We start from the raw sequence: 24,992 nt of genomic DNA on the forward strand, positions 1-24,992 counted from the left end.
ATCTCCTTATGAACCCATTCGATATCCTTATGAGCCCATTATATCTCCTTATGAGCCCATTCTATCTCCTTATAAACCCATTCTATATCCTTATGAGCCCATTCTATCTCCGTATGAGCCCATTCTATCTCCTTATGAACCCATTCGATATCCTTATGAGCCCATTATATCTCCTTATGAGCCCATTCTATCTCCTTATAAACCCATTCTATATCCTTATGAGCCCATTCTATCTCCTTATGAACCCATTCGATATCCTTATGAGCCCATTATATCTCCTTATGAGCCCATTCTATATCCTTATGAGCCCATTCTATCTCCGTATGAGCCCATTCTATCTCCTTATGAACCCATTCGATATCCTTATGAGCCCATTATATCTCCTTATGAGCCCATTCTATCTCCTTATAAACCCATTCTATATCCTTATGAGCCCATTATATCTCCTTATGAGCCCATTCTATCTCCTTATAAACCCATTCTATATCCTTATGAGCCCATTCTATCTCCGTATGAGCCCATTCTATCTCCTTATGAACCCATTCGATATCCTTATGAGCCCATTATATCTCCTTATGAGCCCATTCTATCTCCTTATGAGCCCATTCTATCTCCTTATGAACCCATTCTATCTTATTCTTTATGAACCCATCCTATGTTCTTCCTTATGAACCCATTCTATATCCTTAGGGAGCCCATTCTATCTCCTTATGGACCCATTCTATCTCCTTATGGACCCATTCAATCTTATTCTTTATGAACCCATTCTATATCCTTATGAACCCATTCTATATCCTTATGAGCCCATTCTATCTCCTTATGAGCCCATTCTATCTCCTTATGAGCCCATTCTATATCCTTATGAGCCCATTCTATCTCCTTATGAGCCCATTCTATCTCCGTATGAGCCCATTCTATCTCCTTATGAACCCATTCGATATCCTTATGAGCCCATTATATCTCCTTATGAGCCCATTCTATATCCTTATGAGCCCATTCTATCTCCGTATGAGCCCATTCTATCTCCTTATGAACCCATTCGATATCCTTATGAGCCCATTATATCTCCTTATGAGCCCATTCTATCTCCTTATAAACCCATTCTATATCCTTATGAGCCCATTCTATCTCCGTATGAGCCCATTCTATCTCCTTATGAACCCATTCGATATCCTTATGAGCCCATTATATCTCCTTATGAGCCCATTCTATCTCCTTATAAACCCATTCTATATCCTTATGAGCCCATTCTATCTCCTTATGAGCCCATTCTATTTCCTTATGAGCCCATTCTATCTCCTTATGAGCCCATTCTATCTCCTTATGAGCCCATTCTATCTCCTTATGAGCCCATTCTATCTCCTTATGAGCCCATTCTATCTCCTTATGAGCCCATTATATCTCCTTATGAACCCATTCTATCTTCTTATGAGCTCATTTCTATCTTCTTATGAACTCATTCTATCTTCTTATGAACTCATTCTATCTTCTTATGAACTCCTTCTATCTCCTTGTGAACCCATTATATCTTCTTCCTTATGAATTCATTCTATCTTCTTCCTTATGAACCCATTCTATCTTCCTTATGAACCCATCTCTGTGTCCAGGAATAGATTCAATAGTTCACGTTTGAATTGAAATAAGAGGAATCCGAAGAGAGGCCAGATTTAAAAATCGGAGTAAAATTTGAGTAATATGAATTCCGTGAAATTCCTCACAATTTATATGGAATGATGTTTATTCTAACTCTGTCTATTCTATTCTTAACTCGGGTGTAATGTATAGACCACTCTGCTAAAAAAATTAGGAATTTCAGGATTGCATGAAATTCAATTCCATTTCATGAAATTGTCAAATTTTTATTGATTTATTGACAGTAGGTTATTATTTTATAATTAATATCCAATTATATTTACAAGAAAGTATGGACTGTTATACAATCCTTGTCTTGTAGCCCACCTTTTCCTTATCGTCTGCCCATCCACCATATTTCACACCTGTTCAATCGCCATCTAATATTTAGTTATGAGTCTTCCAGTAGAGGGCTGTTCGAGAGCATGCGCACAACCGCAGCGAGAGAACCCTATTCCTCCTGTCACAACATTGAGGGGCAAAACGACAGCCGTGTTGGTAAGGAATTCATAATTTCATACAACCGCTGGGTTACTGTACTTTGTTTTTAAAATATGACCAAGCACACACTATGGAAGAGCTGCATTTTGTAGGACGAAAACTATTCGAATGGCGTGTCGGGTTTTCCCATCGTTTTCAGATGTGTTGAGATGGCTATTCTCGCGCTAATCTCTCATGTTTTCTCCTATTAAGCAAACGACCATATAATATGCCCCTTCCGTCAACTACTGACCCACTAAATTAAGTAAAATCAACTATGTCTGTGTATTCGTCAATTTATTGCTGAAACATTTTCCAAACAAGTGATACGAGATAGTGTAAACACAATGCGTAGCACGGCAGTCAAGCTAAGTGAAACTATAATTTTCTGACTGTTCTCGGAAACGTTTCCTCTGCACGTTAGCGTTTTTGGTAGCTACGTGATGAGTTGCATCTGACCTTGTGCGAGGAGACATGTAAACAATGGTAAGAAGTTGTTTGATGAAGCTTCGCTACATTGTTTTTATTTCCTTGACTTCAGAACTGTTTTCTCTTTCAAGCTGTTTTCTAGTTGGCTGGAGTTTCAGTTTCATCTTGGCACCTTACAAAGTGGTTTTGGCTCTAAAATTTAGATTACCTCGACATTTTGTTTATCAACAATCGTTTTCTGTTTATTTGAACTGACCAGGTGTAGCCTATGAAGCTTCTCATATTTTGTTTATAAAACCATAGGCCTAAATGGCAACTTGTTTCGTGTTTTCTAAATGTCACTGTAACACAAACTATCCAGAAAATGTAAAATATAAAATAATATCTGATTGTTAATGATTAAAATTGTGTTCTTATTCTAACAATCATTCACCCCTAGTAATAATTGTCAAAACCGTATCCTATTCAATGATTTGATACAAGTAGATGCACATTCATAATGTACTTGAAAATAAATGTAAATTGGGAATAAATTACACCTGTTGAGTAAAGAATGTAAGGGCTTGTTTGTATGACTGTAATGCAGTAAAATGTTACCACAGTCAAACTTCACTAAAGTAACAAAACAAGAATACATATTCCTAAACTAAAATAGCAGCAGACACACCCCCAGCACACACACCCCCAGAAGACCCAACCCTTTTTCACAAACAAGGAAAAGGGAAAGGGGATTCCTAATCAGTGTGTCGTAAAGCATTTAACCCTTCTGAATCAGAGAAGTGTGGGGGCTGCCTTAAACAGAGAGGTGTGGGGGCTGCCTTAAACAGAGAGGTGTGGGGGCTGCCTTAAACAGAGAGGTGTGGGGGCTGCCTTAAACAGAGAGGTGTGGGGGCTGCCTTAAACAGAGAGGTGTGGGGGCTGCCTTAAACAGAGAGGTGTGGGGGCTGCCTTAAACAGAGAGGTGTGGGGGCTGCCTTAAACAGAGAGGTGTGAGTGCTGCCTTAAACAGAGAGGTGTGGGGGCTGCCTTAAACAGAGAGGTGTGGGGGCTGCCTTAAACAATGTATTGTTGCTTTATCAAACAGGTTTGTCCCCCTTTAGTTCTCTGGTCATTCAATTATTATTACGTAGTGAAACACTACTCGTTAGTCGTATTTCTAAGAAAATAGACCCTAATGTTTAATATTTCATAGAGCCCTCAAACTCAACTGGACCTCTAAGCCATCAATTAATTATCAGGTAGACCAGAAAACCAGCAGGCTCTGGACCTCGTAGGGTAGGAGTTGAATAACCCTGTTCTATATCATCACAGCAACAACATGGACTTGCTGCTGTTATATAATTGAATTATTTCTATTCAATACTAAATTTCCATTTGCTTTGAAGGTGACTGATGTTGTATTTTGTCTTGTGATTGTCAAAAAGTCAGATTAAAGGTTATATTGTTGAGGTGTTTATTTTGATGTCCGTGTCGGAAAGTAGTTCATATGCTTTCTGCTTTTCACGCCGCAATATAGCTGCCACATAACACTTCCTGTTGTAGCACACAGATAAAACATGAATAACGTGTTTTGGCTTGAGAAACCTCTTCAGTTTGTGTATCAGTGGAAGAACCTATTCAACGACAACAAATTGGCTAAACTGTGACTTTTATTGCCTCGGTTGAGTTTAGTAAATTATATCTTAACTGACAACATGCGTGGAACCATATTCTAATCTACGCTGTGCCTTCAATATCTCTATTATAGAGAATGTTTCACTGGCTCTGTAAAGTCATTGCTAAGTTTTTACATTTGGCTTCTGCTGTCAAGTGAAGCCGGTATGTCATCTCACATTATAAGGAGATTGGTGGAGACCTGATGGCATTGTCCCGAACTGTAAAGCGTCAGTTTGTAACTTGGACTTGGATGTGAACATGTCATGTGATATGAGCGAAGGGAACCCCCCCCCCCCTTTCTGAATGGTAAGTGCGTATTGCTGATGGATGAGGGGTTATTTGGAAACTGAGCGTATGTTAGATCTATTTTCATGAACGCTTGATATCATAAGTCAGCTATTCGTCTTTACAGTTGGCACATTGTATAGTCTCCAGTCCGGTTAAGAGAGACATTTTGTACCGTCATTTTACATATCCTACTGACTGTAAAGCATTCAAAACAATGCTGTTACACTTCTCTTAAATTCTGCAGGTAAAATGCATTACGATGCAGTTATAATGCGTTGTAAGACTTGTTTATCTATCCCTTTAAGTTTGACAGTGGATTCTATCATGCATATCATCTGCCGGCCTCGACTGGGAGACCCATGAGATGACTGAATGTTTTTGGTTTCCCCCTCTAAAAACGGAAAGAAATAATTATAAATAACAAACTAGCTTTATTTACAAATTAGTAACAATGTCTCACCCCATGTTCAAGAATGGCCCCTTTCTCGCTAATCTTACGTTATTTGAAAACAAAATCATCTCAAAATGTTTGTTTTTTTAAACAGTGATTTATTATTAATTTAGAACTATATAAATGCCCCCCTATTCTCACAGATATATTATTAACCCTGTTATTAGCAGGGCAGTATAAACTAGGCAATAAAAGAAACGTCTCTTTTTCAGGACCCTGTCTTTCAAAGATAATTAGTAAAAATCCAAATAACTTCACAGATCTTCATTGTAAAGGATTTAAACACTGTTTCCCATGCTTGTTCAATGAACCATAAACAATTAATAAACATGTACCTGTGGAATGGTCTTTAAGACACTAACAGCTTACAGACGGTAGGCAATTAAGGTCACAGTTATGAAAACGTAGGACACTAAAGAGGCCTTTCTACTGACTCTGAAAAACACAAAATGAAAGATGCCCAGGGTCCCTGCTCATCTGCATGAACATGCCTTAGGCATGCTGCAAGGAGGCATGAGGACTGCAGATGTGGCCAGGGAAATAAATTGCAATATCCGTACTGTGAGACGCCTAAGACAGCACTACAGGGAGACAGGACAGACAGCTGATCGTCCTCGCAGTGGCAGACCACGTGTAACAACACCTGCACAGGATCGGTACATCCGAACATCACACCTGCGGGACAGGTACAGGATGGCAACAACAACTGTCCAAGTTACACCAGGAACGCACTATCCCTCCACCAGTGCTCAGACTGTTTGTAATAGGCAGAGAGAGGCTGGACTGAGGGCATGTAGGCCTGTTGTAAGGCAGGTCCTCACCAGGCATCACCGGCAACAACATTGCCTATGGGCACAAATCCACCGTTGCTGGACCAGACAGGACTGGCAAAAAGTGCTCTTCACTGAAGAGTTGCGGTTTTGTTTCACAAGGGGTAATGGTGGGATTCCCGTTTATCGTAGTGAATAGTGAAGTACTATGGGAATAAATATCACTGAATTACAGAAATATTTGGGCAAATTAGTCCAATGAAGGGAAACAAATGGTTTCTTACTGGAAAATACTCTTTCAAACACACACGGTCATGTTGTACTGCGCCAACATGGCTATTAGCAGGTAGCTGGACAATAGACTTGCCTAGAAGGAGGTTGGGGGAGAATTCTATAGTCAAATGTATTTCTATGTTTGGTTGGCTGTATCACAACCGGCTGTCATTGGTTGCAACTTCAGTTTAATCCACCAGAAAAGACAAATGAATAATACCACAAAAAGTATTTTTATGTTTCACATCCAATCGTGATGGGAGTCCCATAGGGTGGCGCACAATTGGCCCAGTGTTTCTCTCCTTCTAAAAACATAAATCATTTCTTTGTTGTCCTTTACCAATATTATTTTGGCCTTTTTCAAATGACAATCGCACACTTTAGTTTTTTTGAAAACGAAATAACCTAAAATATCGTTATATATTATCAAGTTGATGGCACAGTTGTATAGCCGGCACCTACATAAAGCTGAGTGACACACTCATTCATGGCTTTGGATCAAAATAAATAAGTACCAACATTCTTTCTGATAGTCTTTAATAAAGTAATGTTTTGGTTATCCTGACCTGGACATCATGTACAGTATTATAATAGCCCGTTATGGGCTATTAGCAGGACAATATACCTTTACCAACACCTCTCTGTATTTTGATACTTTGTGGATGGGGCCTCCGGAGTGGATGGGGGCTCCCGCAGTGCAAAATGCATTGTTGCAGGTGCAGGTTTGATACCCGTGCCGGCCGCCACCGGGAGACCCATGAGGTGGCTTTTGGTTTTAATTTAGAATCCTCTATATGTAATAATTGGAGGAGGGTCATATTTTTCGATATACTGTAGGCCTAACGTAGGCAATATGATTATCACTAGTGTTGAGTAATGTGCTGTTAAAAGTGGCGTAGCATATTGAAGTTAGAAGCAATAGGATTTGAAGCAAAAGCCTACAACTATTTTATCACTGTTTCGCCCTGCTCTAAGAGAAGCATGGGGACTGGTCTTGATAAATCAATGAGATTTTTATTTTCATTTAATCTCCGTTTGGGTATTGGTTAGACTACAATTAGGGTGTAGAAATGTCATGCTCTTAGTATAACCTTTCATTTAACTAGGCAAGTCAGTTAAGAACATATTCTTATTTATAAGGACAACCTACTCCTTCCTCCCCGTCGGGGAATTGAACCCCGGTCTCCCGCGTGCCCGCACGACACAGGGATACTTTAGCTAAATAGCAAAGTACTGTAGCCTACCCCCGACCATCACATTGTACAGTGCCATATTATCCGTTCCATCTTAATGGAAACCCAGAGGTTTTTTCTTTGAATATAAACACTATAGTAATAATCAGATTAAGCAAAATTTCTTAAAAATCAGTCCCATATACTATGTTCTTACAAAAAAAGGTTTTAAATGCTCTAGTACAGACATTATTGAAGGCTATCAAATGCTTTTCAAAGATGCCCTTTGGTGGTCAAACTAGCACTAACTAGCATTAATGGTACCAGTGGTTCACACTTAAATAACGTGCCATAGAATTCTGCGGACGCTGCAACTTTTAAAGGACAAAACACTCTATGTACATTTTTGACATGGCGCAAGTTGTCCATTGTTTTAGATTTCAATAGGAGGAAAGCAAGTCACAGATCGGGGGCACACTGCCATTTCAGCAACATGAAAGTCCATGCCTCAATCGTGAAAGAAACACTGTCACTTTGAATTCTGCATATAGCCTTCACTTATAACAACCAGTCATTACTAGTTATGTGACACAAGTTTATCGTTTCAGTCAAGTCCCTGCATTAAATCAGTGATATTTTATCTCAATGAAACGGGTAGCTAGATACACTGTAGTTGGAAATGTGATTTTAAAACTGAAATAGAAAAACATTCTCTGGTTATGAATTAAACACTGAGGTATTATCTAAGAGAGTGACTGACTTTCAGTTTTAATGGCTTTAAATGGTTATTTATCAATATGCAAAATGATAACAGATGTTGTCAAGTTATATCAATTGATCCATTTAAAAAACAAAAAAAACAGCAGACATGTTGTAGGAATCTTGAAAATCTAGTAGCTCTTCTCTTGTCTCGAGCCACGAAACTTTGATGATTGGAAATATCACAGAAATTTGATGAATAAGAGCGACATGATGTATATTAATTGAATGTGTTTTTCATTCATGGATACCATGCTTTGTCAGATATCGGACCTGCTCATTATGACTTGACATCGAATAGAGTTATTGCTGGTGTCTTAGTCAGTGTCAAGGCTGGTCTGACATCAAAAAAAGTTAGATGAGGTACAAACTGGTTTCAGGATAATTATTTTGAACATATTTATACAGAGCCAAATCTTGAGTGTAATTGTGCATATATAATATCTATTCTCATCATATATGCACTTTGATGGAGCCTATATGATAACATGGTGACATTTGTTGCCCTTGTATGTCTAGGGCATTTTAAGCCCAACTTATTATTTTCTACAGTGCTATAAGCTTATGTGGCATTGACGAAGCAGATTGCTTAAAAAAAAACTGTCTCTCGTTTCAATAGAATTTTAATGTGTTCGTGTTATGTTCTTCTCACCAGCTTCAGAGCTCCTATTGATCAAGCATACTTTGATTCAGGAGCCAGTTTACTAGATTTGAGGGTTGTATTGAGAGTGCCACCAGCATGCAATCTGGAAGCATTGTTTAGCTTTGAGAACAAATTGCCTTTTTCCCTTTGCAACAGAATAGAACAGGACGTACCCTGTAGTCATTCTTTGTTGGAAACCCAATTAGAGTTGGGCACGTTTTGTCACAACTTGTCGTTGTGCTAATCATCACTTGCCCAGCTTTTCTGATAGGCAATTCCCAATCCCAGTTTGCTGCGTTTCCTTTAAGCTTGTTTATATGAAATGTGAACACCCAGGGCGTAATAAACATCCTCCGACTCACCATTACCCTCTATGCTCTCCAGCCTCTGTCCCCTTTTGTTGTGTTGAAGCAACGTGGGTATTTGCTAAGTCACGGAAAAATGTGTGAATATGTGAAACCTCATGCTGTGTTGGGGGGAGTGTGTGGTCCCTAGTCCCTTAACATACCACATTGCTGCAACTAAAGCTGCAAAAACTCTTAGCTAAAGTTCCCTCATGCGTTAGAGTTTGTACACTGTCGTAGACAAAAACAACTGGGTTTACTGATAATCCTCAAATAGAAATGAAGGATGGAGCAGTTGGAGCCATAGGAGATATGTGTTTTAATCCTCAAATCGAAATGAAGGATGGAGCAGTTGGAGCCATAGGAGATATTTGTTTTAATCCTCAAATAGAAATGAAGGATGGAGCAGTTGGAGCCATGGGAGATATGTGTTTTAATCCTCAAATAGAAATGAAGGATGGAGCAGTTGGAGCCATGGGAGATATGTGTTTTAATCCTCAAATAGAAATGAAGGATGGAGCAGTTGGAGCCATAGGAGATATGTGTTTTAATCCTCAAATCGAAATGAAGGATGGAGCAGTTGGAGCCATAGGAGATATTTGTTTTAATCCTCAAATAGAAATGAAGGATGGAGCAGTTGGAGCCATAGGAGATATGTGTTTTAATCCTATAAAAATGAGTCAAAAATGGTTGTTCTGGTCTTCTTCCACTGCTTTAGACATTTTGTTCCTTGCATTGCAAAATGGATAGTAATTACATTTTGAATGGGGAAAAGATGTGAGATGGAGGAATTTCCATAGGAGTTTATGGAAAATAAGGTTTGACGCAACCCAACTGTGTCTAGTATGACGAGACGTGTAGTTGTATGAATTCCCCTTCCCTCGCCTTGATGAATGACTGAACTTTTCCCTCCTTTTTTTGTTTGTTCTTCAGACCGTATGTAGTTACCAGGCTCCATTTGACACTTGACATCATCACATAATAATACCTGTATATTTGAATTCAGCCTGTGCCAGCGATGACACTTCTCTGTCAGGTAAATAATAGAACAGAGAACAAGTGTTCCGTAACTCTCTATCTGTTGTGTTAATCCCCAAACTATCAGGTGTGGGTGTATTCTCAGATGGCACAGGAGATAATTGGGGATCCACCTGCAGCAGTCGTCACAACCCAGATGAATTTAGTGAGCAATTATAGATGTCTCAGAGATATGTCACCCTGATGGCAGACTACGCAGAGGCCTTGGCCATCAATCAGATTAGGACAGATTACAATTGGTCTTTTTTTTTGTTTTGTCCCGCGGGCTGTTGAATAGTGATTTTTGTTTTGCTCTTCATTGTCAGAGAACATAAAGAGAGACTGAGCCCAGCTGCTCTGACAAAGGGAGAGTTTAACTGTAGGTTGAAAATCTCTTATTGGCAACAAACGCCGTGCCTTCAAGCGCCAAGCCTTACCTCTGTTTTCGTAAAAAGGTGAGGGATGGGTCTGGAGAAATTGAACCACTCTAATTCATAGACAACGATATGGATGCAAGGACTGACCATCCATGATACAACATTTATAGTTTAATTATGTTTTGAGGCTACACAGTGTTTGTTTACATTTAGATTGTTTACAAATTGTTTACAACCGTTGAACTAGGCTCATGAGACATTTGCAAGTTATATTCTTTCAAAATAAATTATTTGTTCATTAATTTATCAGTTAAATGTATGTAGCAATTAAAGATTCTAGCTATAACAGGCAGAACATAAAATGTTCATAATGTTGTGAAGAGATCAGGAAATGTTGCGAAAGGACCGACTCAATTCCCTCCTTTTGCCAAGAATGCACCGAAAGTGTTGGCTCACCATGAGCATATGTCACTGCTGTCTATCTCTCTCTCTTCCTTTTCCCATCTCTACTGAACATGTTTGTGGAGTCTCCATTATCATGTGAATGGTGTTTTTATGCAGTGTTTATTGGATTCTCTTAGCGAGCTCTGTTATTGTGAACACAAACAGGCCTGCCTCTGTGTGTCAGATATTTCAATTTCTTGTCATTCAAAAGCGACATAAAGGAGCCAGGCTCATGATGGAGATGTCTTGTACTGATTTATTGTGGAGGCGTGAAAATGGCAACCACTTTCAGTTCTAGAAAAAAACCTGTTGGATTTTTTTCAATTTAAGATATAATGACTCCCTTTACTTTAAAAGCACGTAGTGGGTAAATAAGCACAATGTCCTGCAGCTGAGTACCATGTCATCCTCTGTCTCTTTCTCAGTTTAATTCAAAGGGCTTTATTGGCATGGGCAATGTGTTTTAGATTGCTAAAGCAAGTGAAATAAACAAAAGTGAGAAAAAAAGAGTGGACATGAATGGTATACATTGCACTCTCAATGGTTTCAAAATGAAGACTTTTTTTTATTTATATATTTTTTACCCCTTTTTTCCCTCCCCAATTTCGTGGTATCCAATTAGTTAGTCTTGTCTCATCGCTGCAACTCCCGTGCAGACTCGGGAGAGGCGAAGGTTGAGAGCCATGCGTCCTCCGAAACACAACCCAACCAAGCCGCACTGCTTCTTGACACAATGCACATCCAACCCGGAAGCCAGCCGCACCAATGTGTCGGAGGAAACACCGTACACCTGGTGACCGTGTCAGCGTGCACTGGCCTGCCACAAAAGTCGCTAGTGCGCGATGAGACAAGGATATCCCTGCCGACCAAACCCTACCTAACCCGGACGATGCTGAGCCAATTGTGCGCCGCCCCATGGGCCTCCCGGTCGTGGCCGGCTGTGACAGAGCCTGGACTTGAACCCAGAATCTCTGGTGGCACTGCGATGCATTGCCTTAGACTTCTGCTAAACCCGGAGGCCCTGTGAAGACATTTTAAAGTTTTACATTATCAGCCTTCTGAAAATATTCCAACCCCTTGACTTTTTCCACATTTTGTTAGGTTACAGCATTATTCTAAAATGTATGAATTTTTTTTCTCAATCTACACACCATAATGACAAAGCAAAAACATGTCTATAGAAATGTTTGCTAATTTATTACAAACAGAAATATCACATTTACATAAGTATTCAGACTCTTTACTCAGTACTTTGTTGACACACCTTTATCAGTGATGAGTCTTCTTTGGTATGATGCTACAAGCTTGTTGTCTTGACTGTGTGCTTCCTGTTGGAAGGTGACCCTTTGTCCCAGTTTGAGGTTCTGAGCGCTCTGGAGCAGGCTTTCAAGGATCAGGGATCTCTCTGTATTTTACTCCATTCATCTTTGTCTCTATCCTGACTAGACCCCAGTCCCTGCTGCTGAAAACCACCCCCACAGCATGATGCTGCCTCCACCATGCTTCACCGTAGGGATGGTGCCAGGTTTCCTCCAGACGTGATGCTTGGCATTCAGGCCAAAGAGTTGAATCTTGGTTTCATCAGACCAGAGAATCTTGTTTCTCGTAGTCTGAGAGTCCTTTAGGTGCCAAGCGGGCTGTCATGTACCTTTTTACTGAGGAGTGTCTGCCGTCTGGCCACTCTACCATAAAGGCCTGATTTGGTGGAGTGCTGCAGAGATGGTTGTCCTTCTGGAAGGTTCTCCCATCTCCACAGAGGAACTCTAGAGCTCTGTCAGAGTGACCATCGAGTTCTTGGTCACCTCCCTGACAAAGGCCCTTCTCCCCCGATTGCTCAGGAAGAGTCTTGGTGGTTCCAAACTTTTTCCATTTAAGAATGATGGAGGCCACTGGGGACGTTCAATGCTGCAGAAATGTTTTGGTACCCTTCCCCAGATCTGTGCCTCGACACGGACAATTCCTTCGACCTCATGGCTTAGTTTTTGCTCTGACATGCACTGTCAACTGTGGGACCTTTTTATATAGACAGGTGTGTGTGCCTTTCCAAATCATGTCCAAACAATTGAATTTACCACAGGTGGAGTCCAGTCATGTTGTAGAAACATCTCAAAGATGACCAATGGAAACAGGATGCACCTGATCTCAATTTTGAGTCTCATAGTAAAGGCTCTGAATACTTGTGTAAAAATAAGGTATTTCTGTTTTTTTATAAATTAGTAAACTTTTCTAAAAACCTGTTTTCATTATGGGGTATTGTGTGTGTGTGTGTGTGTGGTAGATATCTCAGGATAAAAAAAATAAGGCTATAATGTGAAAAAGTCAAGGATTCTGAATACTTTCCGAAGGAACTGTAGGTACAGTGTTGTCCAAATAGTTGGAAGTACGAAAGGGAAAATAAATGGACACATCAAAATTGGATTTGTTTTCAAATTCTCTCGCACACCTTTCTGTCTGGAGAATGATGCATGCTGTTATTTGCCCATGCATGGCCTGCTATTAACTTTCTTAGATTCATGTATGGGTGTGTAACAGCGCTCATTTGTGACCTTCACGGAACCACCTGTACCCGAATATTCGAGTCTGGGTCGGATCAGCCACTTGTCTCGGGTTTGTGTTATTTTAACTGACTTGTCCGGAAGCTCCCTTACAGATTCGAATGCGACTGCTTGCAGTAAAGAGAGTGGAGCGTGCCACGTCTAGCTTGTTGTTGGCCAATCAAAGCGGCAATCGACTGCAGTCATAGAGCCTCCGTGTGTGGCAGAAGTTATGAGATATCTAATCAATGGAAGATGGAATTAAAATGACAGATTTTACAGTTAAAGGAGAAGGATAGGCTACAACGACCATGAGCCAACAGTTAGGCAGCTGCTTAATATTCTGAATTAAGTTGTTGTTATTTGTAATTGTAGGATGAGAAAGTGCATGCAGCCTCAATTAGCCTAGCTAGCTAACGATGATAGCCAAGTATCTTAACTAGCTTCTCCCGGTTGATGCAGTCAAGACAAGTACTACGTAATCATTGGATGATGAATAACCTAGTTTTGGCAGCTATTACTCTACTATAGTGCGAGTCGGCTTGGTTAGTTGCTGTCTCTCCCTCCCTGCTCCCTTTGTCTGTCACTCACTGTACTCCCCCATCTGCTAGAGTGGCACCTATCTTTGATTTGTCTCTGACATTCAAAAGCTGAGCACCAGCCTTCTAAAGTCTAGGACTATTTATTTGCTTGGGAAGTAATATTATACAATGTGTGTCTCTGTTGCTATCAATTGATCTATTCACTTTCTGTAAAAGAGAATATGTGTAATGAAATGAGGGTTCATTTAAATTATAATACATTTGGTAGCGAAATAACATTTGGGGAAATAAGGTCTAGACTTGGTTTTTATTATTAAATAGGCTACCTAAAAGAGTACATGAGTTTTGTTAAACTGGCAGAAAATGAGCATCAAAACCAGCATTTTTCTAGGTCTCTCAAATTAAACAAAATCAAGATTTTGGTGCCTTATTATAATATAGGTTCATTAAAAAATCATAAAAAGGGGGTGGGGGCATTTTATTATTTTATTATTATATTTATTGCATTCCCTCAGATATTAGAATGTATGCACACATGACTGTAAGTCGCTTTGGATAAAAGCGTCTGCTAAATGGCATATATTATTATTATTATATTATTTTTCAAATGGAATCTTGCACAAAACATTTTTATGGGCCTAATAATAAAGATGTGAACATTTATTAACTTTTAATGTGTCATGAACACAACCATTCAGGATGCTTTCATCTGATTTGTCAAACAAATTACTTCAAAAAGTTTGTCCACGGCAAAATAATTCCAGCATCCAAAACCCCTAATCCAGCTCCACTAATCGCTGGGTCTCTTTCATCGCGTCATGGTGGCAGCATTCATCCGTTGACAATTTTATTAATTCAGGAACACAGTTCGCGCTGCATTACTAAGGCCTGGTGTGTATTTGCTGGGGCGTAAATTGTCTTTTTGGATAACTGCAGTGGAGATCGCTGGAAAATGTGTTTTTATTTTTTCAGCTATAGTGGTGTGCTTATTTAAGACTGTTTACATCGTTGCACATTGTCAGCCTCACACAATATCATCATACCCATACCAACCACTTCAATGTCGTTATTTACTGTAGTTCTTAGGACATACTGTGACATCAATGGGATGAAGCCTAAAGATCATGAGACTTTTACACAGTTACCATTGGCATCAGTGTAATATTTACATGAAGAGTTAGGCCTACTGTACTTTACATGCACACATACAGGTTAGGATTTTGCCCTTTGTCTTTACTCCCACAAACCAGGTCTTCTTTGCTATCTTCTGTACGGCACACACACATCTAAAAACCTCCTGGTGGCTCTTTCACTGTCAAATGAAACCATTCGATCAATGGAGCCCAGTGAGGGAGGGGAGGGTTAGGTTACACAGCTCCACCCCTTGCCCAGTAGGGATGCGCTGCGATTATTTGAATATCCAAACGGATGTTTAATATTCAATTACTTGGAATACTTAAGCCTATCCCAAACCTTAACCATTCAGAGTGAATTTGTAATAAATGCCTAAACTTAACCTTGGAAAGATACAGAGAAGTAACCAAACAGTTTGGAACAACACACACACACAGGCTCGCACACACCGGCTCCTGCTCATCTCTCGCCCCTCCCCCACCCCTTTGCTGAAACAAGCAGTGCAGTTCACCAGCACGCAAGTCTCCATTGATGTTTCATATACACTACCGTTCAAAGGTTTGTGGTCATTTAGAAATGTCCTTGTTTTTGAAAGAAAAGCACATTTTTTTGGTGTCCCTTTTCAAATAAAATATCAAATTGATCAGAAATACAGTGTAGACATTGTTAATGTTGTAAATGACTATTGTAGCTGGAAACAGCAGCCTTTAAAAAAATTATTATAAAAAATGGAATATCTACATAGGTGTACAGAGGCCCATTATCAGCAACCATCACTCCTGTGTTTCAATGGCACATTGTGTCAGCTAATCCAAGTTTATCATTTTAAAAGGCTAATTGATCATTAAAAAACAATTTTGTAGTTATGTTAGCACAACTGAAAACTTCTGATTTAAAGAAGCAACAAAACTGGCCTTCTTTTGACTAGTTTAGTATCTGGAGCATCAGCATTTGTGGTTTTGATTACAGGCTCAAAATGGCTAGAAACAAAGACCATTCTTCTGAACTCGTCAGTCTATTTTTGTTCTGAGAAATGAAGGCTTTTCCATGTGAGAAATTACCAAAAAACCGAAGATCTCGCAAATTTTTCAGTTGTGCTAACATGGCTAGGCCACTCCAGGACCTTAATTAATGTGCTTCTTCTTGAGCCACTCCTTTGTTGCCTTGGCCGTGTGTTTTAGGTCATTGTCATGCTGGAATACCCATCCACGACCCATTTTCAATGCCCTGGCTGAGGGAAGGAGGTTCTCAACCAAGATTTGACGGTACATGGCCCCGTCCATCATCCCTTTGATGCGGTGAAGTTGTCCTGTCCCCTTAGCAGAAAAACACCCCCAGAGCATAATGTTTCCACCTCCATGTTTGATGGTGGGGATGGTGTTCTTGGGGTCATTGGCAGCATTCCTCCTCCTCCAAACACAGCAAGTTGAGTTGATGCCAAAGAGCTCCATTTTGGTCTCATCTGACCACAACACTTTCACCCAGTTGTCCTCTGAATCATTCAGATGTTCATTGGCAAACTTCAGACGGGCATGTATATGTGCTTTCTTGAGCAGGGGGACCTTGCGGGCGCTGCAGGATTTCAGTCCTTCACGGCGTAGTGCATTACCAATTGTTTTCTTGGTGACTATGGTCCCAGCTGCCTTGAGATCATTGACAAGATCCTCCCGTGTAGTTCTGGGCTGATTCCTCATCGTTCTCATGATCATTGCAACTCCACGAGGTGAGATCTTGCATGGAGCCCCAGGCCGAGGGAGATTACAGTTCTTTTGTGTTTCTTCCATTTGAGAATAATCGCACCAACTGTTGTCACCTTCTCAACAAGCTGCTTGTCGATGGTCTTTTAACCCATTCCAGCCTTGTGTAGGTCTACAATCTTGTCCCTGACAAGAACCCTTGGAGAGCTCTTTGGTCTTGGCCATGGTGAAGGGTTTGGAATCTGATGGATTGATTGCTTCTGTGGACAGGTGTCTTTTATACAGGTAACAAACTGAGATTAGGAGCACTCCCTTTAAGAGTGTGCTCCTAATCTCAGCTTGTTACCTGTATAAAAGACACATGGGGAGCCAGAAATCTTTCTGATTGAGAGGGGGTCAAATACTTATTTCCCTCATTAAAATGCAAATCAATTTATAACATTTTTGACATGCGTTTTTCTGGATATTGTTGTTGTTATTCTGTCTCACTGTTCAAATAAACCTTCCATTCAAATTATAGACTGACCATTTCTTTGTCAGTGGGCAAACGTACAAAATCAGCAGGGGATCAAATACTTTTTTCCCTCACTGTATGAGGACACCCCTTCAAATTAGTGGATTCGGCTATTTAAGCCACACCCATTGCTGACAGGTGTATACAATCTAGCACACAGCCATGCAAGCTCCATAGACAAACATTGGCAACTGTGGAAATGTCTAGGAGCAACAACAGCTCAGCCGTCAAATGGTAGGCCACACAAGCTCACAGAACGGGACCGCCGAGTGCTGAAGCACGTAAAAATCATCTGTCCCCGGTTGCAACACTCACTGCCGAGTTCCAAACTGCCTCTGGAAGCAACGCCAGCACTTTAACTGTTTGTTGGGAGCTTCATGAAATGGGTTTCCATGGCTGGGCAGCTGCACACAAACCTAAGATCACCATGCGCAATTCCTAAGCGTTGGCTGGAGGGGTGTAAAGCTTGCCGCCATTGGACTCTGGAGCAGAGGAAACGTGTTCTATGGAGGGATGAATCATGCGTCGCCATCAGGCAGTTTTGGTGGATACCAGGAGAACGCTACATGCCTCAATGCATAGTGCCAACTGTAAAGTTTTAATGGGGGAGGAATAATGGTTCGGTCTAGGCCCCTTAGATCAGGTGAAGGGAAACGCTACAGCATACAACATTCTAGACGATTCTGTGCTTCCAACTTTATGGCAACATTATGGGGAAGGCCCTTACCTGTATTCAGCATGACAATGCCCCTGTGCAAGGTCCATACAGAAATGGCTAGTTGAGATCGGTGTGGAAGAACTTGACTGGTCTGCACAGAGAGGTTGAGGTCAGGGCTCTATCAAAACATCTTATGCATGAATTGCAGCGCCGACTGCGAGCCAGGCCTAATCGCCCAACATCAGTGCTCGACCTCACTAATGCTCTTGTCCCCGCAGCAATGTTCCAACATCTAGTGGAAAGCCTTCCCAGAAGAGTGGAGGCCGTTACATTAACTCCATATTAATGCCTCTGATTTTGGAATGTGATGTTCGATGAGTGATGTCCACATCATTTTGGTCATCTAGTGTATTTTTAAAACACATATTTCGACTATCCAGATATCTGATATTTTTATAATAGTGAAATAATTTCAAATGCCTATCCCTAATGCCCAGAGGCTTTGCAGCCACCCCTCCCAGTTAATCAGAGGGCCTGCAGACTGCAGTCAGACCAGCCCCACCCCGCTCACCCTCAGGGACCTCGAGCACTGGCTCCCCTCCCCCTCTCTGTCACACCTCCTGGAAACCTTCTACCAATTAATAGGCCCCCCTAATATAATATGGAAGGTGATATTGACTGCCTGAGCAGTAGCTTTTAGATGGAGAATATGAGCGCCATCCACTCAATTCCTCATTGCAGTACTTAAGCTGTAATTTATAAACAAACTGTTTTGTAAAACTAAATATCTGGGTGGTTTTGGGGATGCTGTTTACACAGAGAAATCTCATTTAAACTTTTCAGAGTATGGCACATGCATACATGAATTGTTCTGTAAACAAAGTTAAATAATTTGCATTCATTGACTGGCATGTTTGGCTGTCATTTTGAACCATTGTTTATTTTATTTTTGTTTTGTCTATAGCTAGGCCTCGAATAGATCTGCTGAAGACATAGAATGTGATTGGAATGGAAACTGGGAGACCCTGATTGGCCGAAGGACTGGGCAGAAGGAAATACCAAACGGTGAGTCACTATGGAGTTTCACTGAAACACTAAAGAGTTCACTTAACCGTAGGGTAGCAGTGGTCAATGGTCAAAATGATGATTTCAGTCTGTTTTGTGGTGTGTTAAGGTTACACTGTGATTATTTTGCTCTGTAGCCCTGAGATTTCCTTTATGATATTTCAACACAGATAATCTTTAGTCAGAGTGCGACAAGGCCCGAGGGCGACCATTTTGTGTTAGAGCAGTAAGTATTGCAGTTATATAGTGAATCCATTTTGTTTCCGGGTAACTAAAGTACAATCCATTAATCTGCTTCGGAAGGCTCACAGTCGCTGCATCTCACTGCCTTTCTGTGAAAATCCGGGCCCCTCCAGTGGTGGCCACCCCCTCTACCACAGACCCCATTTCACTTCATTTGACTTTCATGCGAAGCTGTCTTTATCTCTTACCAGGAACTCAATCCAAATTCCATCAGACATCAATTTACATAATGTACCAGGGAAAGAGATGCATTCATGTCCTCTATACACAATACACATGGGTTACTGTACTTGGGGGGGCATTCTGCCTTTGTCTCCTACCACAGGCAATGAGGTGGTCCAGCTGCTTACGTCTCAAGCGAACAATTGAAGTGCACATAAGACTAGAAATGTAATCTGCTTTGTTTGAAAGGGGGATACTTCAGAGAGCTTTCATGTTTTTATAGAAGGAATGTGGGGGCTTTTTCATTCACTCTGTTCAGAAGGAAAAGTACATGTAGGAATAAATTGATGTCTCAACTTAACGCAATGCACAATTTTAAATGGCAATTGATTTGATTTTTTTGCATTCTGTTGGCCTATGTGTGTGTGTTTCATGTTGCTTTTTTACCCTATGTGGTTGTAGAGTCGATCGTGTCTCGAATGATGCAGGCAGAGGACAGGAAGAAAATCAAACTGAGTGTGAGTTCCAGCAAAGGCGTGGTGGAGGAATATTGTCTAAGAGTGAGTAGGCCTGGACCCGACCGAACCTGAGCTCTTGATCATATCCTAACCCCATACAGAAGCCTGATATATTGACATATATTTTAAATAAATATACAGTTGAAGTCGGAAGTTTACATACACTTAGGTTGGCGTCATTAAAACTCGTTTTTCAACCACTCCACAAATTTCTTGTTAACAAACTATAGTTTTGGCAAGTCTGTTAGGACATCTACTTTGTGCATGACACAAGTCATTTTTCGAAACAATTGTTTACAGACAGATTACTTAAGTTATAATTGACTATCACAATTCCAGTGGGTCAGAAGTTTCCATACACTAAGTTGACTGTGCCTTTACAAAAAATAGAAGGAATGGCCATCGTTATGTTTGAAGGAAAAAGGGGGATGCTTGCAAGCCGAAGAACACCCTCCCAACCATGAGGCACGCGGGTGGCAGCATCATGTTGTGGGGGTGCTTTGCTGCAGGAGGCACTGGTGAACTTCACAAAATAGATGGCATCATGAAGCAGGAAAATGATGTGGATATATTGAAGCAACATCTCAAGACATCAGTCAGGAAGTTAAAACTTGATCACAAATGGGTCTTCCAAATGGACAATGACCCCAAGCATACTTCTAAAGTTGTTGCAAAATGGCTTAAGGACAACAAAGTCAAGGTATTGGAGTGTCCATCACAAAGCCCTGACCTCAATCCTATTGAACATTTGTGGGCAGAACTGAAAAAGCATGTGCGAGCAAGGAGCCCTACAAACCTGACTCAGTTACACCATCTCTTTCAGGAGGAATGGGCTAAAATTCACCCAACCTATTGTGGGAAAGTTGTGGAAGGCTACCCAAAATGTTTGACCCAAGTTAAACAATTTAAGCGTGTTGCTACCAAATACTAATTGAGTGTATGTTAACTTCTGACTCACTGGGAATGTGATGAAATAAATTAAAGCTGAAATAAATCATTCTCTCTACTATTATTCTGACATTTCACATTCTTAAAATAAATTGGTGATCCTAACTGACCTAAGACAGGGAGTTCTAGCTATATTGCCAGAGGAACCCAGCCCAACTACAAAGCTGTGTTTGCTATCTCTGTGAGAACTCTTGCTTTGTAAGCAGTTGAAGAAAATTATCTTCTTCCTTTTCTGTCACCTGGCATGAGGAAGCTTTTTGGCAGCTGCTCTTCTCCTCATCCTCAGCTACTCTTTTCCACCTCTGAAGAAAATTCTAAATTGCAACAGCTTTTCTGTAATTTGGAGGCAGAGATGGGGGTGACCCTGCAACATTTCAAATTGTGATTGACATCTCGGGAGAATTATGTTCTAAATTCATGTCTCTTTTTGAAATTAACATAAATTAATCTCATATATAGTGGCAGGTGGCCTCAATAGCTGCATCATTTATTTTCACCTTTTTAGATGCAAACCCAACTTTGGGAACCTAATGCCAGAGGTCAATGTACTCAACATTACAATTCAGCATAATAGAGAGCCTTCAGAAAGTATTCAGACCCCTTGACTTTTTCTACATTTTGTTAAATGACAGCCTATTTCTAAAATTGATTAAATTGTTTTTTTTTTAATTATCTACACACCAACACCCCATAATGACATTTTTGCAAATGTATTACAAAAATGCCAAGAGTGTGCAAAGCTGTCAAGGCAAAGGGTGGCTATTTGAAGAATCTCAAATATAAAATATATTTGGTTTTGTTTAACACTTTGTTTTGGTTACTACATGATTCCATAGGTGTTATTTCATAGTTGTGATGTCTTCACTATCATTCTACAATGTAGAAAATATTTAAAATAAAATAAAAAAAAACTGAAGAAACTCCGCTAATACAGGTGTGCCAAGCTTGTAACATCATACACGGGAAGACTTGATGCTGTATTGCTGCCAAAGGTGCTTCAACAAAGTACTGAGTAAAGGGTCTGAATACTTATGTTAATGTATATTTCAGTTTATTTTTTTATGATTTAGCAAAAAACGAATGAATCAATTAGAATAAGGCTGTAACGTAACAAAATGTGGAAAAAGTCAAGGGGTCTGAATACTATTTTAATCACAGGACAATCACGTTTTTGACTGCACTGGGCCTTTTGTAGTGTTACTCAAGTCTCTTTCATCAACTATAAAAAAAATAAAAAAAATGATCCTGCAGCAACAGGAAATGTGAATTATTATGTAGATTATAATTAATAGACATTTTTGTATGGGTTGATGCATTTTTAGTTTGGATTCATTTCTCACTTTTTTAAAGTGGAAATTACAAAGTTTAGAATATTTTTTGTTGTTGTTGCATTTCCTGCCCTGCAGGAAAATTCTCTGTGACCGAGTGATCAAATTAAGACGACAGTGATCGAATTAAGATTCTATACCTGTAACAACTGTGTTATTTCAGGAGCGACCAAAAGACGACGCAGCAAAAATGAAGAACAAAGTGACCAGCACACAAGGTAAACTCTGGAAATGGAAATGCTGCTAATAACAACAATCAGATCATAACTGAATACTAAAATACTACTGGTTATTGATATGAATGCACCGAGTATGTTTTAAAGTGATATCAAATGATAATGGCTGGCATATGCTATGTACTGTAGAGTATGGATGTATATTTACACACAGGGATTCTCTATTGAGTGAAGTTTTTAGACTAGGATGTGTGTCCTGGAATCTGGCTTGTGCTATCATAAGTAGAGATGTAACTCAGAGTGTGGTGTGGTAGCAGTGATTGGTAGGAAGAAGGCCTGGTCGTGGGATCAGTACCTGGGAGAGGAGAAGGCCATAGCAGTTCCCCTCAGACTGTTCACTGAGGTAAGCATCACCTTCATCAACCAGTAGGTCTATCTACTACTAAAGCTTGACACGAGAGCCCTATACATTAGGGCACACCGTAACAACGGAACATTTTGCAGCAGAAAATGAAAATGTCCAGGTAGTTCCCCATGTTTGTCTGTTTTCAGTCCGAGATGTAATTTACTAAACTAGAATACAGGCCACCAAAGCTATGATTTGCATTTAAAGGCCATAAGCCAGCTGCTTGATGTTAAACATGGTCTGTTGATTTAAAAGGAAGGATGTTAAGGACCTACTGTACAGTATATAGTTTACGGGACTATGCAAAGGTACACTATATACAAAAGTATGTGGACACCCATTCAAAAGATGCAGAGCAGCCGCACATAAGCCCAAGTTCAGCCAAGCATCGGCTGGAGTGGTGTAAAGCTTGCCTCCATTAGACTCCGAAGCAGAAGGAAACTCTTCACCATCTGGCAGTTTGACAGAAAAATCTGAGTTTGGTGGATGCCAGGAGAACGCTACCTTCCCCAATGCATAGTGCCAACTGTAAAGTTTGGTTTAGGATAAATGATAGTCTGGGTCTGTTTTTCATGGTTTTGGGCTAGGGAAATCTAAACGCTATGCCATTCGATGACAGTCTAGACGATTCTGTGCTTGCAACATTGCGGCAACACATTTGTTTTAATGTGTGTCCATATACTTTGGGGAAGGACCGTTGTTTCAGAATGACAATGCTCCCGTTCCCATAAAGAAATGGTTTATTGAGATCAGTGTTAAAGAACTTGACTGGCCTGCACAGAGCCCTGACCTCAAAACCCATTGAACACCTTTGGGATGAATTGGAACGCCGACTGCAAGCCAGGCCTTATCGCCCAACATCAGTGCCCGACCTCATTAATGCTCTCGTGACTGAATGGAAGCAAGTCCCTGCAGCAATGTTCCACCATCTAGTGGAAAGCCTTCCCAGAAGAGTGGAGGCTGTTATGGCAGCAAAGGGGGGACCAACTCCATATTAATGCCCATGATTTTGAATTGAGGTTTTGGCTGAGCAGGTGTCCACATACTTTTGTTCATGTTGTGTATTTTCTCCAAGTGATTTAATGTTTTATTTGATTTATTTTAGAACAAAGCAAATTGCAACCAGTTGTCCTTGATGAAATAGTTTCCCTATCCCAGTAGCTGGAGTTGTAGATCACACAGCCAGGTTTCAGATGAGGGGGAGGACCATGTGCTAAAACTGCGGAGAAATCACAGATCCTCCCCTTTCCTACTGCTTTTCTGCAGGACTTATTTCTAATGGGTCGACAAGGGCCTGCGAAATAGATGAAAATCACACTTTGTGTGTGTGCTCATGCCTGTGGGTGGGTGGGTGTGTGTGGTGGTGGACACAAGGATGTCCCCATTGTTTCTAATGACTGTGAATTTGAGAACGGACACAGCACAACTATTTGACCGCAGTGTAGATTAAGCAAGGATTTGAGACTTGACCCTTAAATGTTTAAATTATCAAGACACCCCCCAGTGTTGCCTATGCCCCACCCCCTCCCCCATATCTCTCTCCTTAAGACCCTTAAATGTTTATAGTATCAAGACCCCCCCTCCCCCATATCTCTCTCCTTAAGACCCTTAAATGTTTACAGTATCAAGACCCCCCCCATCAGTGTTGCCTATGCCACCCCTCCCCATAAGACCCTTAAATGTTTACAGCATCAAGACCCCCCCCCCCCCAGTGTTGCCTATGCCCCCCCTCCCCCATATCTCTCTCCTTAAGACCCTTAAATGTTTACAGTATCAAGACACCACCCCCAGTGATGCCTATGCCCCCCCCCCATCTCTCTCTCCATAACAATGATTTACACTGGACTAAGTCCTTTGCTACAAACACTCGGTGCAGCGTACTGTATTCATTTTTCTATGAAGGGATTAGACAGGACATCTGTTCCGTCGGAGACACAAACACATTTCCACGGCAACTGCGCTGCCGGGACACACTTGAGCGTGGGGGTTCAGCCTCCATGAAAATGGAAGCACAATAATGTTATGTTTCATAGTAAATGTATAGGTTTGGATTTTCTAGAGTTAAATTTCCTAGGATGGGTTTTGGTTTTCTAGAGAGGATATTTTATTTATCAACATTTGGGTTTATTCTCCTGGTCTCCTGTTGGTCGTTTCGTTATCTCCTTTTTTGCTAGCTCTGCTCTGTCCTATGCTCTCTATCCTTATTGTTTCTCACTTTCTCTCTCTCCCTTCCTCCTCTCATTTACTTTTCTCTCTGTATGTCCATTGCTGTCTCATCACACTTTCTCATTCTTATGTTCTCCCACTCTCTCTCCCTTTATCTTCCTCTCTC

The 24,992-nt window shown here is 40.6% G+C and overlaps 1 protein-coding gene across 5 annotated transcripts in view; it reads left to right on the top strand.

Annotated features, from left to right (window-relative positions):
* The first annotated feature begins 2,042 nt into the window (after window positions 1-2,042).
* Window positions 2,043-24,992, top strand: part of LOC118361197 (lethal(3)malignant brain tumor-like protein 4) — a 125,313-nt gene continuing 102,363 nt past the window's right edge. Inside the window, exons 1-5 of one of the 5 annotated variants that reach the window (XM_052483802.1) lie at window positions 2,043-2,130; window positions 18,779-18,879; window positions 19,747-19,844; window positions 22,242-22,296; window positions 22,569-22,657. In XM_052483802.1, the coding sequence (XP_052339762.1) occupies window positions 19,764-19,844; window positions 22,242-22,296; window positions 22,569-22,657 (225 nt within the window). In that variant the 5' untranslated portion in view covers window positions 2,043-2,130; window positions 18,779-18,879; window positions 19,747-19,763. Of the gene's footprint in view, window positions 2,131-2,467; window positions 2,599-18,778; window positions 18,880-19,746; window positions 19,845-22,241; window positions 22,297-22,568; window positions 22,658-24,992 lie in introns of those variants that run through there. The other 4 variants (XM_052483804.1, XM_052483805.1, XM_052483806.1 and 1 more) reach the window with 4 other exon arrangements.

This window comes from Oncorhynchus keta, chromosome 28, assembly GCF_023373465.1.
Source record: "Oncorhynchus keta strain PuntledgeMale-10-30-2019 chromosome 28, Oket_V2, whole genome shotgun sequence".
Taxonomy (NCBI): Eukaryota; Metazoa; Chordata; class Actinopteri; order Salmoniformes; family Salmonidae; genus Oncorhynchus; species Oncorhynchus keta.